The 18,342-nt window shown below is 40.3% G+C and overlaps 2 protein-coding genes across 2 annotated transcripts in view; one reads left to right on the top strand and one right to left on the bottom strand.

Moving 5' to 3' along the window:
• Positions 1–18,342, bottom strand: part of LOC139563361 (fatty acyl-CoA hydrolase precursor, medium chain-like) — a 30,035-nt gene that overhangs the window by 10,996 nt on the left and 697 nt on the right. The gene's annotated exons all lie outside the window — the stretch shown is intronic.
• LOC139563362 (uncharacterized) lies at positions 6,226–18,305 on the top strand. The gene is made up of 2 exons (XM_071382016.1): positions 6,226–15,786; positions 16,319–18,305. Exon 1 carries the CDS (start codon positions 10,902–10,904, stop codon positions 11,859–11,861), a length of 960 nt encoding a protein of 319 aa, XP_071238117.1. The 5' UTR covers positions 6,226–10,901; the 3' UTR covers positions 11,862–15,786; positions 16,319–18,305.

Raw genomic sequence — 18,342 nt, 5'->3', positions numbered from 1 at the left:
CAGAAGTGCCAAAAAGTCACTGTTGAATTGCACACCCTTATTGCCCTTTTTCCAGACGGTTAGGGAGGGCTTTGAGGTTCACACACACTGTTTGTGGTCATTTTTCCTACCATGCATTAAGACACAATCTGATGTCACCTTCCATGATAACTTGTTTATTCTACTGGTGACCTCTCAGGACGAGTTACAGATCATGAAGTTATCAACATAACCCCTCGCAGAAACCCACACTCCAGTATCCCAATCCTGCGAATTTTGTATCGAAACATAAACAAAAAATGTAATCATCAATACATATATCACAATCCATTTGGAGTAACTGTCATCCCTTGTTAACATATATTTTCCCTTCTATATGCAGACTGAACAAAGTACATTTGTATATTTACCCAAAGACCATAACCCCAGGGAACTGGTAATTTTCCCTTTGAACACGTGATTCAAAAACAACATGTTAAATCAAACATATTTGACTTACTAGTCAGCTTAGATTACAACTCCTTATAATTTCCTAATGAAATAATAGAATTTCAAAGTAATGGTACGATTTGAATAGAGACTGGTGTTTTTCATTCATTTTATAATTTAATCCCACCTGTTTTGATCACTTTCCAATGAGATTGATCAGGTCTCATGGGAAAGTAATCAACACCTATTAAAATATTTCCTCTCCCTCTTCTTTCCCAGACCTTCTGAAATCATTTAAAACCTTTCAAAAACATTTCCATCCATCTGTATACCCAGTTTAAAAATGAATTGAAGACTCCAAAAAGAAAAACTCACAGTATCAATACCACTAACCCATATTCATAACCAGTAAATGGTGTGTGCGTGCTGGTGTATGTGTGTGTTAAACCATAAGTCAAAAAGAAACAGAAACAGAAATGGCCAGGCATTACCATGCTTTATTTAGCATGCACTAGTCACAATACACACCCATATTATATTACATGATTGGTCTCTTACTGTCATAATCATGTACAAATATTCTGGTATTGCTAATAGAACAATTTCCAATCAACGCATTTAATAGCTGTTTCACCTTTAGATTTTTTCTGTTAACCATTCTAAATGTAATACTTTTTCCTGTCGCAAATGTAGTCAATTTCTCAGCTGAAGAAATCTGTGATATTTGATCCTAGGCATCAAATAGAAAGTTGTTTTAGACATGGTCTCTATGTCTACCTTAATTAACTTATTGGACTTCCATTTTTCCTGGAAGCAAGAATTCTATTCAAGACCCATCAGATAATACAGTGTTCCATTAAGTGGAATTGACCCCATTTTAAAATAAACAATCCCAGAACCCCTGTCCAGTAATCCTATCAGTTTAACCTGTTGCATTAGTTTAGTCAAATACAAAACTGTTGTTTAACAAATGTAGAACCTTCAAAGAGTTGGTGCTGTCTTATCAGCTTGGCAGTCAATACTTATTTCATTCTGCTTGTATTGCTGGACACTGCTCCACGTAATGGACACAGATTATAATTTTATAATACATTAGCTTCCTGCTCAAATTCACTGGAGTTACCTAACTATAAAACCAAGCAACAATAATCAAAAACTGTCAAAGAATGTTTCTCATACTTCTACTTCAACCGCAGCAAGGTTTGATCCCTCTACTTAGCCTTTAAACACTTGGTGACTAACTGTGCTGCTTGCAATAATTCAAATTTCATTATTTCCCTGACGTACACTGACACCGGCAATGTTTAATCAAAACTTTGAGGTTTTGTAAACGCATCAGTTATTATGCAATCTGGTATATCCAATCTAGTGCGTTGAAATCCACCAAAATAGCCTAAACGACATTACCAAGTACCCCGTTTTACACTATCCATTCTCCAAATAGTCCCTGTGAGCGTAATGACGCTGATTAGAACGCTAACTTCAATACGCTTGTATATTGAGCTTCTTATTCTGGTTTTATGTGTTTGTTCTAACTCATAATTGCCTCCCTGAATTCTTAATTTGATTTGAATTCTCCTGTTAATAACTTCTTATGGCTACAATCCCGCTAACGGGATCGATATGACAACAGCCAGTGAAAGTGCAGGGCGCCAAATTCAAACAACAGAAATCTCATAATTAAAAGTCCTCAAACATTCCATATGAGTTCTGTTATACTCACAGACATAATTCAAACAGTTTTAGAAACTTCCGAGTGTTTTCTATCCAATACTAATAACAATATGCATATATTAGCAACTATGACTGAGGAGCAGGTCGTTTACTCTGGGCACCTCTGTGCACCTTTCATTCAAGCTACTCAATACTGCCCCTGCAGCCATAACAAGTTAATAGGGTAATATTGCCCTACATTATCTAGTTTACTCTTTCATATTCGAGCCGAATTGGTAGAATTTATGTGCGCTTCTTTCAGTGACTCCATGGTTTCAAAATAACTATTTTCCAAGGTAGGGCTATCCACTTCCGCGAACAATAATTAATTAGTCACGGCACTTAATATCTTGTATTAGAATCTATTCTATAATGTCTGCAAATGTATTACTGGATAATACAGATTACTTAATGTCTTATTCCAATATAGCGCCTCAAATATCACTATTATTGATATCCCACGTTATCAAAACCATTCACACTTGTCTTCCTATTTCCACATAATCCTTCATAACAGTTCAACTTTTCTGGGTTCGTTCCTGCACCTTGCTCAGTCTCCCCTGTCCTTTCCAGGTCCTTTTCTTTTACCTAACAGGTCACAGAGAGAGTCTCCTTATCCTCTTTCACCTCTATTTCTCTCTTTATTTCTACAACTCCAGGTTTTGTAAACCATTCCACCTTCTTTCTGTCTGACTTTTCCTTGTCCTTCTTCAACATTCCTCTAGCTTTCTTTATACTTTTCAACAATCCTTCTCCTTCTTTAAACATTCTCAGTATTTCTTTTTCTCTTTCTTTCTTGTCCTTTTGCTACTGATATCCTAACTTTCAAATGTTTATTTAATGTCTAGTTATTCTTTTAGCTTCCTATAATATCTACACTATCTATGCTGTCTTAGTTCTTTTTATTGTGCTATTCACCTATTTAAAACCAATCCTCCTCTGTTGCTTTAATATATATCCCTGTCCTTCCTGGACTATATATTCCTAGTGGTCTGTTAAGTAGTGGGTTGCTCGACCATACTCTCATACCTACTGTTATCCACGCTACTTTAATATCTATAGTTATTGTTGCTAGGTGGCGTATCATATGTCCCGTCTTCACATGTCTATAATCATTATTCCTCCAGTAGTATAGTTTTACTTTAAATGTTATTATATCCATGTTTCCCTATACTGCATATTCTTCTACCTCACACCCCAGTATACATTTTCTATAAACCTTACTGGACACTCGCCTATGATGTTTATACACCTCTATATAGTATTTCTTCCTAACTTCTAGTATTGTGCAATTCCACTAGTCTTCATATATCATTTACACTCCTCTCTCCTAGTGCAGGATCAAATGCGCCCCTCCTGCCAGGTCACATTTAAGTGACGTCACAGGATGGTTGGCAATCCCCCTCACTCAGGACAGGCAACTCACACACTTTAACACCCTACTTCCTTCCTAAGCCTGTGAGTGAGGGGGATTGCCAACCATCCTGTGACGTCACTTAAATGTGACCTGGCAGGAGGGGCGCATTTGATCATGCACTAGGAGAGAGGAGTGTAAATGATATATGAAGACTAGTGGAATTGCACAATACTAGAAGTTAGGAAGAAATACTATATAGAGGTGTATAAACATCATAGGCGAGTGTCCAGTAAGGTTTATAGAAAATGTATACTGGGGTGTGAGGTAAAGGAATATGCAGTACAGGGAAACATGGATGTTAGAGCCGATTTGGACATATTTGTATGAAAGACAGAACATACAGAGCTCCATGTACATTTGTGTAAATATATTAAATATTAATGTATATGATGAAATATTAGGTACGTACCTTTATGATTTATATTTACCTGATTGAGATATATTCATTTGTTGTTAGTGTAACTTAGTTTTTGGCCCCCCCTCTTGCCCATTCATTGTACTGTGTTAAATGTGTTAGGATACAGGCAGGAAGTTGGGCCTTCGGGGGAGGGAGTCCTTGCTAGACGCGGGAGCGGTATAGTTTTTTGACCATACAGACATACATATTACAAACAGGTCATATTATGTATTTTCCATATCAAGTAATCTATGCTTTAAGTTGATTGGAGAATCATTTTTTTTGTTAGATATAAGAAGAATAAACATTTTTGTTGCACCTTATCCCTGGATGTCATTGAATGTTTGGCCGTTTGGAAACCTTGAGTGTGGACTGTATGCGTACGAAACAACCCCGCTTCATTCAGGCTTGGGCAGTGGCTAGAGGAAAGGAAGCCACTACAATCAAGTCAAAAAACTCTGAAGGATTACTATCGGAAGGAAGTCTCCGGTTCGGACACACGCTGGATATTGTTCTATTTGTAATTGCATTCGGACCACAAGGACAGCTCACTTGGAAGGACTTGAACTCCTAGAATTCGCCAGCCGTGAGTAACCACTGTGAATGAATGAGTTGCCCTGTTCAATGCGATCGTTTGATCATGCATATTATGGAAGCGCAAATATGCTTGTTTGATAAACCTGGGAATGGAATTCAAAACACAGCGCTGTGAAAACAATGAAGAAGTTTAAGTTTGGGAAACACTGAGATCCTATGCACAATGTAGCCTAATCACATGTCTAATATTTGGCCTAACGTGGAAATGCAATACATCAACGCAACGAATGCAACTTAAGGATCTAAAGATACTGCGTGTTTAAACTTCATTAAAGGGACAAAACGTATAATGGGATGAAATGTTTAAAACGCATCTAAAATGACGAACTTGCACATGTTCAATTCAAAATGGGTCAATTTGCTGAAATGGATGACTGTGTTTTTAAAGCATTAAAGGAGGTCTAAAGGGGCATTACGTTTAACAATCAATCCAACAACTGTGTCATTGTAAATTGAGTGAACTAAAAGTGAATGATGGAGGATGAAATCCCAAATAAGACTCCACTGGAGAGGGCAGAGGAACATCTAAATTCACTCTATGCAGCCCGGAGAGGAAAACTTGGTGTGTACACGCAAAATGAATGAAATAAAAATCCTTCTTGTTGATGGAGGAAACATTGAAACTGTGAAGGAGAGTCTTGAAGCATTTGATGCTGTTCTCAATGACTTTAAGAATGCTCATGAATCTGTGCTAGAGCTGGTCACAGAGGAGGAACAGGAACAGGAGAGCATTAACTATTATCAACCAAGAATGAGAACTTATGAACATTTCCTGAACAAGGTGGAAATATGGAAAAAGGCTGAAGTTGAGCCACAAACGCTCATTGAACCATACGACAGCATTTCCAATGTGTCAAAAACATCAAGTAAAACAAAGTATTCTAAGACTACTTTCTCAGTGTCCTCTGCATGCCTAAAAGCTGAGGCAGAACGAGCAGCTCTACTAGCTCGCCAAACGGACATAGCAACATACACTGCTCAAAAAAATAAAGGGAACATTTAAACAACACAATGTAACTCCAAGTCAATCACACTTCTGTGAAATCAAACTGTCCACTTAGGAAGCAACACTGATTGACAATAAATTTCACATTCTGTTGTGCAAATGGAATAGACAAAAGGTGGAAATTATAGATTTCTGAGATCTGAGATCCTCAGACCCCTTGTGAGACCATATGCTGACACATGCACATTTGTGGCCTGCTGGAGGTCATTTTGCAGGGCTCTGGCAGTGCTACTCCTTGCACAAAGGCGGAGGTAGCGGTCCTGCTGCTGGGTTGTTGCCCTCCTACGGCCTCCTCCACGTCTCCTGATGTACTGGCCTGTCTCCTGGTAGCGCCTCCATGCTCTGGACACTACGCTGACAGACACAGCAAACCTTCTTGCCACAGCTCGCATTGATGTGCCATCCTGGATGAGCTGCACTACCTGAGCCACTTGTGTGGGTTGTAGACTCCGTCTCATGCTACCACTAGAGTGAAAGCACCGCCCGCCAGCATTCAAAAGTGACCAAAACATCAGCCAGGAAGCAGAAGAACTGAGAAGTGGTCTGTGGTCACCACCTGCAGAACCACTCCTTTATTGGGGGTGTCTTGCTAATTGCCTATAATTTCCACCTTTTGTCTATTCCATTTGCACAACAGCATGTGAAATGTATTGTCAATCAGTGTTGCTTCCTAAGTGGACAGTTTGATTTCACAGAAGTGTGATTGACTTGGAGTTACATTGTGTTGTTTAAGTGTTCCCTTTATTTTTTGGAGCAGTGTATGTTGCCAAACTGAAGGTCCTGGAGAGTGTTGAGTCAACTTCTCAATCCCATGCTGTGGCAGCCCACTTACTAAGCCAAGAAGATGAAATTAAGTCTTATTTTGAGAAACAGGAACCAGAGGTCTATGAGGAACCTGATCCATCACCTGTTGAGTTTGCTGCATTAGCTGCAGTTCCAAAGACCTCACTACAAAGAGTTTTACAACAACCGACCACAAAGCCATCAAAACCTATTCAGAAAACAGTCATAAACCACACCCTTCAGCAGCCAACAGCAAGGTCTAGCAATCAACATAGAATCAACACTGCGGGTATCAGCCATAATAGCAGCCATGATAACCTCTCTACTGTCATGCAAAGGCAGAATGAAATTGCTGACCTCCTTGTACTACAGCACAAACAGGCCACACTCCCTGTTAGAGAGATACCTATGTTTGACGGTGATCCTCTAAACTTTAGGCCATGCGTGCATTTGAGCATGGTATAGAAGATAAGACAAGCAGTCACCAGGATAGGCTCTATTACCTGGAACAGTACACCTCTGGTCAGCCCAAGGATCTGGTCGTAGTTGTCTGCATATGGAAGCCAGAAGAGGCTATGCAGAGGCTAAGAGGTTGTTAAAGGAACACTTTGGCAATGAAATCAGTCACCACTGCTTACATGGAAAAGGCTTGGAACTGGACAAACATCAAACCAGATGATGGAAAGGGACTGGGTGGTTATGCACTCTATCTATGAGGTTGCTGTAACGCTATGCAAGACCTACAGAACATGGAAGAGCTTAATCTTCCCTCCAACATAAAGTTGATCATGTCAAAACTTCCCTACAAACTAAGGGAAAAATGGAGGTCTACAGCATGTGATATTTTAGAGAGAAGCCACCTGAGAGCCCAGTTCAGTGTCCTGGTGACGTTCATGGAAAAACAGTCCAAAATACTGCAGGATCTGTTGTATGGAGATATTCAAGATCCCCTGTCCAACAAAGCGTTTTTAAAAACCAAAACAGAAGCTGACTTTAAACAGCAGTTCAAGTCCAAGAGTAGGGGAAGCAGCTTTGCCACTGCAGTAGCTGTAGTGGCAGATTGTGACCCTGAAAAACATTTAAAAGAACAAACGTTCAAAGTAAAGAGACCAGGCACCTACCCTTCTGATGCTCCCAGTATCTCATGTATATTTTGTGCTGGTGAGCATTTATTGGTCGACTGCCAACAGGTGAAGGCACAGCCACATGAATTCAAGGTTGAGTTTGAGATCAAAAGGCCTTTGTTTTGGCTGGTTGATGAGAGGACACTTAAGCAGAGAATGTAAAAGAAGGATGACCTGTCAGAGCTGTCAAAGAAAGCACCCCACTATCCTGCACATTGAAGGAAGAGTGAGATTTAAATCTCAAAAGGCAGATATGAGTGGTGTAGCAGTAAAGCGGGAGGAGACTGTCAGCAGTGCTCTTGTTTCACTGGAAGCTGGTGAAGATACCGGGGCCGGTACAGACTGTGCACTTGCAATTTGCCAGTTCAAGTAAAAGTGGCAAATGGAAGCAAGTCTGTGTTCTTTGGGGTAGGGGGCAGTATTTTCACGTCTGGATGAAAAGCATGCTCAGAGTAAACGGCCTGCTACAAAGCCATAAAAGCTAGAATATGCATATTATTAGTAGAGTTGGATAGAAAACACTCTGAAGTTTCTAAAACTGTTTGAATGATGTCTGTGAGTATAACAGAACTCATATGGCAGGCAAAAAACTGAGAAAAAATCCAACCAGGAAATGGGAAATCTGAGGTTGGTCAATTTTCAACTCAGCTCCTGTTGAAGATACAGTGGGATATTGGTAATTAGTAGAAAGAGGAGGAAGGGAAGCGCTACTAAGGTACACAATAGTACATTTTGGTAGATAGAAGGTGCTCTTTGGTAAAAGGGGTGAATTGGTCATCAAACAGAAAGGAGGACCAAGGCACTCTTCATATAATTAATTAAAATGCCTTTATTAGTATAGCATGTTCAATAGAAACAAAGTTTTTAAAAACCGATGCATCCCTGACGAAGGCCATGCAGCCGAAACGCGTCGGTTTTTAAAAACTTTGTAATAAAGGCATTTTAATTAATTATATGACGAGTGCCTTGGTCCTCCTTTCTTTTTGATGGGATATTGGTAATGTTGCACTTCCTAAGCCTTCCACTAGATGTCAACAGTCATTAGAACCTTGTCTGATGCCTCTACTGTGAAGTGGGGCCGAAGGAGAGAGGAATGAGTCAGGTCTATCATGACCTGAACATGCCCTGACCATGCGCGTTCACGTGAGAGCGGGCTCTGTTCCATCGCTCTGTTCCATCGCACTTCTGAAGACAATGGAATACTCCGGTTGGAACATTATTGAAGAATTATGTTAAAAACATCCTAAAGATTGATTAAATAATTCATTTGTCATGTTTTTACGTACTGTAATATAACTTTTTTAACTTTTCGTCCGTACTTTCCGCTGGACCTGCCCGCGCGTCGTGAGTTTGGAAAGTGTACTGAACGCTAGAACAACAAGGAGGAATTTGGACATAATTGATGGACATTATCGAACAAAACAAACATTTATTGTGGAACTGGGATTCCTGGGAGTGCATTCTGATGATCATCAAAGGTAAGTGAATGTTTATAATGTTACTTCTGACTTCTGTTGACTGCATAATATGGCGGCTATATTTGTGTTTTGATTGGGCTCTGTGCGCCGACTCAGATTATTGCATGGGTTGCTTTTTTCGTAAAGCTTTTTTGAAATCTGACACAGCGGTTGCATTAAGGAGAAGTGCATCTAAAATTCCATGCATAACAGTTGTATCTTTTAGCAATGTTTGATGAGTATTCCTGTAAATTGATGTGGCTCTCTGTGAAATCAAAGGATGTTTTGGAACTTCTGAACGTAAGGCGCCAATGTAAACTCAGATTTTTGGATATAAATATGAACATTACCGAACAAAACATACATGTATTGTGTAACATGAAGTCCTATGAGTGTCATCTGATGAAGATCATCAAAGGTTAGTGATTCATTTTATCTATATTTCTGCTTTTTGTGAATCCTCTCTTTGGCTGGAAAAATGTCTGTTATTCTGTGAATAGGCACTCACCTAACAATCATTTGGTTTGCTTTCGTCGTAAAGCCTTTTTGAAATCGGGCACTGTGGCTGGATTTACAACAAGTGTATCTTTAAAATGGTGTAAAATACATGTATGTTTGAGGAATTTTAATTATGGGATTTCTGTTTTTAATTTGGCGCCCTGCAGTTTCACTGGCTGTTGAAGAGGTGGGACGCTACCATCTCACGTACCCTAGAGAGGTTAACCTATGCGTTTCTCTATTCTAGTAAGCTCAGCAACATTTTGTACGGAGAGACTCATGAGGCAGCTGAAAGCTAAAGGCAGTGAGGCTGAAATTCTGCTACACACAATGGGGCAGGAGAGTCCTACCAAGAGCTTCGAGATATCTGGATTAGAGATTGGCAACGTGGAAGGCGACACATTTCTTGCATTACCAAAGGTCTACACCCAGAATAAGATCCCAGTGACAAGAGAGAACATTCCCACTCAGAAAGATCTCAAAAGGTGGCCATACCTGAAAGAGGTTCAGTTGAAGGAGATTGATGCCGACGTCGAACTCCTGATTGGCGTAAATGCTCCAAAGGCAATGGAACCCTGGCAAATCTTAAATAGCCAAGGCAATGGACCGTATGCAGTGAAAACCGTCTTTGGATGGCTGATGAACTGTCCTCTTAACAATTGTACCCTGGCAGAAGAATATGGACGTCCAACGGTGATGGCCAATCGTATCTCAATGGCCGACCTGGGGGTTCTTCTTGTAAATCAGTACAACCATGACTTCCTTGAGGGAGTATGAAGAGAAAAGTGAGATGTCAGCTGAGGATCGTAAGTTTATGGAGATAGTATCAAGCTCCATAACCCTCAAAGACCGTCACTACTACTTACCGTTGCCCTTTCGCAACAAAGATGTAGTCCTGCCAAACAATCGTGACATGGCAAAGCAGCGGGCTCTAAATATTATCAGGAAGTTCAAGAAGGACAAAGGTTACGCTGCAGAGTACAAAGGCTTCATGGAAGAGATGATAACAAAAGGTTACGCCGAGAAGGTACCACAAGAACAGCTCCTCAGAAAGGCAAGGTATGGTACATACCACACCATGGCGTTCACCATAAGCGCAAAGGAACAATACGAGTGGGGTTTGACTGTTCATCCTCCTATAAAGGTACATGTTCATCCTCCTATAAAGGTACATCTCTTAACAGTGAACTCCTTCAAGGCCCTGACCTGGCAAACACGCTTATAGGAGTCTTGCTAAGATTTCGGCAAGAGCACATTGCCATGATGGCAGACATCGAAGGAATGTTCCATCACGTTCGTGTCCATGAAGATGACTTAGACTTCCTGCGATTCCTATGGTGGCCGGACGGTGATACTAACAAAAGAGTACAGAATGACATCTTACATCTTTTCGGTGCTATATCCTCTCCAAGTTGTGCAAAATTTGCACTGCGAAAGACTGCAGAAGACAATTGTGAGAGGTACAATGAAGAGGTGATTCAAACAGTCAAGTCCAACTTCTATGTTGATGACTGCCTCAAGTCAGTTGCCACAGAAGAACAAGACAGCTCTCACAAAAAAACTCAGGGATGTGTGCTCTCAGGGTCGATTCAAACTGACCAAGTGGGTCAGCAACAGCCGCACTGTGCTGGCTTCTATCCCTGATGAACACAAAACCAAGCAGATAAAAGAACTGGACCTGGACAGAGAAAAGCTGCCTGTTGAAAGAGCACTTGGAATCCGATGGAACATGGAAGGTAAACGCATCACTTTCAGAGTCACTGTCAAGAACAGACCCCTTACAAGAAGAGGTATTCTCTCAACTGTCAGCTCTATTTATGATTCAGTAGGTTCTATTTATGATTCATTAGGTTTCCTCGCCCCATTCTGGGGCGAGCTGGACCAGCTCTCCAGATTCCAGATAGACAGGGGTATGATGCCTGAGAACTTTGGTCAAGTCAAGACCGCACAGCTGCATCACTTCGGTGACGCAAGTGAACAAGGTTATGGCACGGCAAGCTACCTTAGGTTCACAAACGGTATGGAAAAGGTCCACATCGCATTCATACTGGGGAAATCAAGGGTGAATCCACTCAAGCAGATTACGATCCCCAGACTGGAACTTGCCGCAGCAACATTGGCAGTGCGAGTGGACAGGATGTTAAGGTTGGAGCTCCAGATTGAACTTGAGGAGTCAACTTTCTGGACAGACAGCCAGTCTGTGCTAAAATACATCTGCAACGATACCAAGAAATTCCATACCTTTGTGGCTAATAGGGTTGCTATGATCCGTGACCTTTCAAAAGCAAAACAGTGGAGGTATTTGAACTCCAAACACAACCCAGCTGATGATGCCTCAAGAGGATTACATGTTGAAACATTCCTGAACTCAAAGAGATGGTGCAAAGGACCAAAATTCCTGGAGAGAACAAACACAATGGCCGAAAGTCCCCGAGGAGATTGGCTCCATCCCTCCGGATGATACAGAGGTGAGAAAAGACGTCATCGTAAACAGTACATGTGTGGAAGAAAAGAGTCCGACCAGCAAACTGATTGAGTACTATTCAACATGGAACAGGTTGAAGAAAGCAGTTGCCTGGATGCTGAAACTGAAGAGACTTCTTCTACAGTTAATAAGCCAGAAAAGGAAAGTTCTCACACAAACTGATCCACGATCAGATCAGAATCTGACAAACTCACTGAAGGAACAAATTGACAAGTTCAAACTGATGTTTGGAAAAGAAAGTCTGTCTGTAGATGACCTAGATGAAGCAGAAAAGGTCATCATTCGATTTGAGCAAAGACAGTACTTTAAACAAGAAATTTCACTAGTTGTGAAAGGAAAACAATGTGCCAAGAGAAGCGGCTCAATCTGTAAGCATGATCCAATTGTTGACAATGGCATTCTGAGAGTGGGAGGAAGGTTAAGCAAAGCTGCTATGCCTACGGAACTAAAGAATCCTATGATCCTGCCCAAAGACTCCTACATCTCCAGACTGATCTTACTCCACATCCATGAGCAGGTTGGCCACTCTGGGAGAGGTCACATGCTTTCTAGACTTCGCCAGCGATATTGGATACCCTGTGCCAACTCCTTAGCAAGGAAGATCCTTAAGAGCTGTGTCTTCTGCAGGCGGATGCAAGCTAGAGCTGGAGGACAGAAGATGGCCGACCTTCCACAAGATCGAGTGTCACCTGATTTGCCGCCTTTCACCCATGTGGGCATAGATTACTTCGACCCCATAGAGGTGAAGCGAGGCCAGGTTCATGTGAAGCGGTATGGTGTGATCTTTACTTGATGTATTGACAGTATGTGAATGGTAATATGTTATTAGTACCTTTTTTATAGCACTAACGATGCAATATTTTGGTAATTTGAAAAGCTGAGGATTCAATACAAGGTTAAAGGATAAGTAGAGGGATCGAACCTTGCTACGGTTGAAAGCAAGCAGGTAGTGGGACATTTGAAGTAGAAGTATGAGAAACATTCTTTGACAGTTTTTGATTATTGTTGCTTGGTTTTATAGTTAGGTAACTCCAGTGAATTTGAGCAGGAAGCTAATGTATTATAAAATTATAATCTGTGTCCATTACGTGGAGCAGTGTCCAGCAATACAAGCAGAATGAAATAAGTATTGACTGCCAAGCTGATAAGACAGCACCAACTCTTTGAAGGTTCTACATTTGTTAAACAACAGTTTTGTATTTGACTAAACTAATGCAACAGGTTAAACTGATAGGATTACTGGACAGGGGTTCTGGGATTGTTTATTTTAAAATGGGGTCAATTCCACTTAATGGAACACTGTATTATCTGATGGGTCTTGAATAGAATTCTTGCTTCCAGGAAAAATGGAAGTCCAATAAGTTAATTAAGGTAGACATAGAGACCATGTCTAAAACAACTTTCTATTTGATGCCTAGGATCAAATATCACAGATTTCTTCAGCTGAGAAATTGACTACATTTGCGACAGGAAAAAGTATTACATTTAGAATGGTTAACAGAAAAAATCTAAAGGTGAAACAGCTATTAAATGCGTTGATTGGAAATTGTTCTATTAGCAATACCAGAATATTTGTACATGATTATGACAGTAAGAGACCAATCATGTAATATAATATGGGTGTGTATTGTGACTAGTGCATGCTAAATAAAGCATGGTAATGCCTGGCCATTTCTGTTTCTGTTTCTTTTTGACTTATGGTTTAACACACACATACACCAGCACGCACACACCATTTACTGGTTATGAATATGGGTTAGTGGTATTGATACTGTGAGTTTTTCTTTTTGGAGTCTTCAATTCATTTTTAAACTGGGTATACAGATGGATGGAAATGTTTTTGAAAGGTTTTAAATGATTTCAGAAGGTCTGGGAAAGAAGAGGGAGAGGAAATATTTTAATAGGTGTTGATTACTTTCCCATGAGACCTGATCAATCTCATTGGAAAGTGATCAAAACAGGTGGGATTAAATTATAAAATGAATGAAAAACACCAGTCTCTATTCAAATCGTACCATTACTTTGAAATTCTATTATTTCATTAGGAAATTATAAGGAGTTGTAATCTAAGCTGACTAGTAAGTCAAATATGTTTGATTTAACATGTTGTTTTTGAATCACGTGTTCAAAGGGAAAATTACCAGTTCCCTGGGGTTATGGTCTTTGGGTAAATATACAAATGTACTTTGTTCAGTCTGCATATAGAAGGGAAAATATATGTTAACAAGGGATGACAGTTACTCCAAATGGATTGTGATATATGTATTGATGATTACATTTTTTGTTTATGTTTCGATACAAAATTCGCAGGATTGGGATACTGGAGTGTGGGTTTCTGCGAGGGGTTATGTTGATAACTTCATGATCTGTAACTCGTCCTGAGAGGTCACCAGTAGAATAAACAAGTTATCATGGAAGGTGACATCAGATTGTGTCTTAATGCATGGTAGGAAAAATGACCACAAACAGTGTGTGTGAACCTCAAAGCCCTCCCTAACCGTCTGGAAAAAGGGCAATAAGGGTGTGCAATTCAACAGTGACTTTTTGGCACTTCTGAGTCTACACACTGCCAACATTTTGGACTAAAGTATGCATTGAGTTACTGATGTTTCATTACTAGGCCACTTATGACAGGAAAACAGGGACCGAGGGGGCTGTGATGATAAGTTATTACTTGTTTTATTTTTATAAATGTACATTTAATAGGGATGATGTGTGCTAAATTGAGAAGTTTGAATGTGAGTTATAGTAAGCACTAAGGACTGTTATTCTAAATTTGGGTTGGATCATTTATAAAATGTTTTAGTTATGTTTTGGATATAGAACTGTTTAGATTTATTAGGTCTATGGAAGCCCTGGAAACCTTATCTGTAAGTATCCTTTGCTAGGGGGGTTAGAATTTATTGGATGAATGCTTTGGTTAACATAAAGGTTTTTGTTTTTTGTTTGGTTCTTGTTTCTTTTGTTTTATTATGTCATTATGTTACATTGTATTGATAAAAAGAGGTGTCTGGGTGATAGAATACAAGTAATTGCATATAAGGTTATTAGTCTGTGTTTTGTAATAACACCCAACGATGGAGATGGAGACAGCATGGAGACCAGCATAACATGGGCACGTAACGGATGGACGTTTTTCCCCAGTTTTAGTTACATTACGAGTAGTGGGAAGTTATTAAACATGTATTTATTTTAACATTTATTTTTCTCTTTTCTTGTTAGGTCAATATGTTTTTAGGTTTTGTGAAACATAAGTGATCTTTGTTCCAAAGGAGGGATTGATGTATATTGACTAAATTGATTTGAGAATGTTTTAGTATGTTTCTAACTGTGGTAGTAAATTAGGAGTAATGACATGTGTGTTATTGGTTAGATGGAAGGATATGTAGGTTGAATATTCTTCCAACTCATTAATCTCTTTCCCAATTTCTAACAGCCGGCGAATACTTGATAGATTACAGGCAGTAGTTATTCTCACGGCAGTTGCCGAAGGGATCGCAATTGAAGGGGATTATAGGCATGGGCCATGTTAGTAGTAGCAGGGGTCACTTTAGTAGCATTGTTGGGATATCAATATATGAAGATTCATGCCACATGGATTGGTAACTGGTAACTGGGAGACTGATGGGAGTACAGGGGATGCGGTTATTCAAATGTCACAAATGATGTTGTCAGAAAATAACCCATGTGTTGCAGTGTGTATTCTCAGGTGAAAACAGAGATAACCAAAGGCTGAATTCTGGAGATTGAGTGAACATCCAGATACACCAGGAGGGGGTGTTGGGATAGATTTGGTCTGGTCCACACATACGGTACTCCTTACAGCAGTGGTAAAGATCGTCATGTCTCTCTTCGGTGGGTGCATAATTCTCACAAGAAGTAAGGTCCAGCTACATAATGGGTGAGCTTAAAAACACCATGACAGAGGAAGCGGAGCTGAAGAGAGAGAGAGACTAGAGTCCACTGTAGACATACATGCAGATGGGTTAAGTCTAGGAGATACTTGTTCTATTGGTTAATGCATCATATGAAAAGGATAGATGTTAGGGTAATTGTACTCTAAACAACATGTTGAAGGGATTAATGTGAAAGCATATACAGTGCTGAGTTACCTCAAGAGGATGTAACGTTGATAAGGGATACGCACTTGCCTATCAGGTGATGTGCCTGTTAAGTGGCAATAAAAAAGTTAAAATGACATGGCTTGGGAACACCTCTCAGAACCTGGGGCCGAAAGGGGAAGACTGGGCGAAAGCATGAGGAAGCTTGTTTAGGGCTTTTATTTTTGTGGAGTCCAGCAGAAAAGTATCCTGGATGCATAGAATTGTCATGTTCTCAGACTTCGGGTTTCATGAATATACTTATGCATAAATTACTGTTATGTTTTGTGTTTTTCGTTGCTTTGCAAGTCTTATGCTCTTTCACTCTCTTAGGAACCAGCAGGAGAAAGTGGAAAAACTAAAAGCACCTCAGCTGAAGTGAAGGAAGTCACCAGCTTCAGCTGGAATAGCATTTTGTTGTGTGATTTCGAGATAGAAATAAGATGGTGTAATCATAGAACAGAGGCCATAAGTCTCTGAGTTTGAAAACCTCATGGAAACAGCCTGAACCAGGACCAGAGGTTCCACGTCCGGTGATCCCAGGGGACCAGGACTACATCCGAGTGTTCCGGAGGAAGTGGAACAAGCCAAGGCGAGAGGGTCCCTACGGAGCGGGGAGGAGGCGGCTATCATCGAGCCATGAGGATGCTGATACACCAGGCGGGTGTCCGAAGGGAACGGGAGCAGAGGAGGTCGACGAGCCAGGAAGGAGCTAGGAAGAAGCCGAAGGAGAGGCGGATAAAGGAGCATCTGAATATCCAGAGTCCAGGGATAGGGAGGAGTGACATGCCTGTTGCTCCTGATGACATATCTACTCTGGCAGATACCCCTGATGGAGGCACTGTCCAAGGGGACGAAGAAACAACGACAGGAGAATGGGAAGGAGACTTTCTTACCATCGACTTCTCTGCCATCACATGGTCTTTCTAACAGAGTAAAAACCAGGACAGATGAAGAACGGTAGAATGGCCTTGACAGCAACATCGACCAACCTAGAAGAAATTGTAAACTCACCTCCCACATGCACTAGTACACCAACTAAGACAATGACAAAACCACAAGAAAGTGGGTTGATGCAGAAAATCTGGACATCTTTTACCAACTGGTGTAGCCATAATGAAAACTACCCCAGAACCAAACATTGACCAAACAACATTTAGAAAAGCAATAACAAATGGCTGGTATAAGGGGGCTCAGCGGGGCCAGAAAAAAGTATACACATAGTATAACCATGTACTCAATGTAACAGTTGCTGAATGATAAATGCTGTTAGACCTTCTGAATATCGTTTCACCTAGACATGTATGTGACATAGGGTTTGTTCTCAATCTTCTAAAAGGTTTTTCACTGTCAAAAATAGATATTAGAGAGGTGTCTGTGGAAGGGCAATATGTTTAGGTATCATATTGAGAATGACAATATAAGGGTTTAGGATGTTTATTGATTTTGTTTACTATTTTTCTTGTATTCAACTGAGATAATCTTAGGTAAGGCTAAGAAATGCACATGCTTTAACACTATATGTTCTGACTCACCAGTGTATATGGGAAAGTGGAGCTCAGATTGTTAAAATGGATGTGAGGTTGATTATCTCCATAGAGTTTCATTAGGTGCTCCCATTCTCATCTATACTGGAAAATGTAATTGTGTGAAACTCTGTGAGTTTCAAAGGGGGGATTATGTTGGAGATTTTCCAGTCATCTGATGATTTTCAGTAACCTATACTGTTCTCTTTGAAGTAGAAAGAATAATCAATATAAGCTTAAATATTAGACATATGTAAGCAGAATGAAGGCTAAACCTATGTGAGTGTCCAAGCTAGATCAACATCGAATTGACCATTGGACATGTAAAGAACAGAACGTAAGCAGAATCTGTATAGATGAGGCAAGGTAAACTAACAAGACGTGACTGGTCTGGGCCATATCTGGTCTTATGAAGGCTACTGGACACGCACACAAGTTAAGCAATCATTGATAATGTAGGTCTGAACTTGTAAAGACCTTTGGACAGGAACATTAGCTAAGGGGTATGCATGTCATGTCACCAATAGCGAGCGGTGTAGTCAGCCTGTAATACACCTAATTTATGAAAGTTGCCAATCGCAATATAAAGTCAAGAGAAGAAAAAGCCTAGGAGGAGAGATGACTAGCCGGTTTGGGTTCCGTGTAAAGACTCACCTGGACTTCATCACCTTCCTTATATCTGTCACTCCCTTTGGTTCCTTCCCCATGCGTTATTGTTTCACGTTTGTACTCTACTCGTGTTTCTTGTTCTGTTCTACGTTCATTTATTAATTAAATACACTCCCTGAACTTTCTTCCCGACTCTCAGCGTACACATTACACCTGGTTTTA

Source organism: Salvelinus alpinus, chromosome 33, assembly GCF_045679555.1.
Source record: "Salvelinus alpinus chromosome 33, SLU_Salpinus.1, whole genome shotgun sequence".
Lineage (NCBI taxonomy): Eukaryota > Metazoa > Chordata > Actinopteri > Salmoniformes > Salmonidae > Salvelinus > Salvelinus alpinus.
Note: the sequence above shows the minus strand (reverse complement) of the source record. Positions and strands in the feature narration are given on the sequence as shown.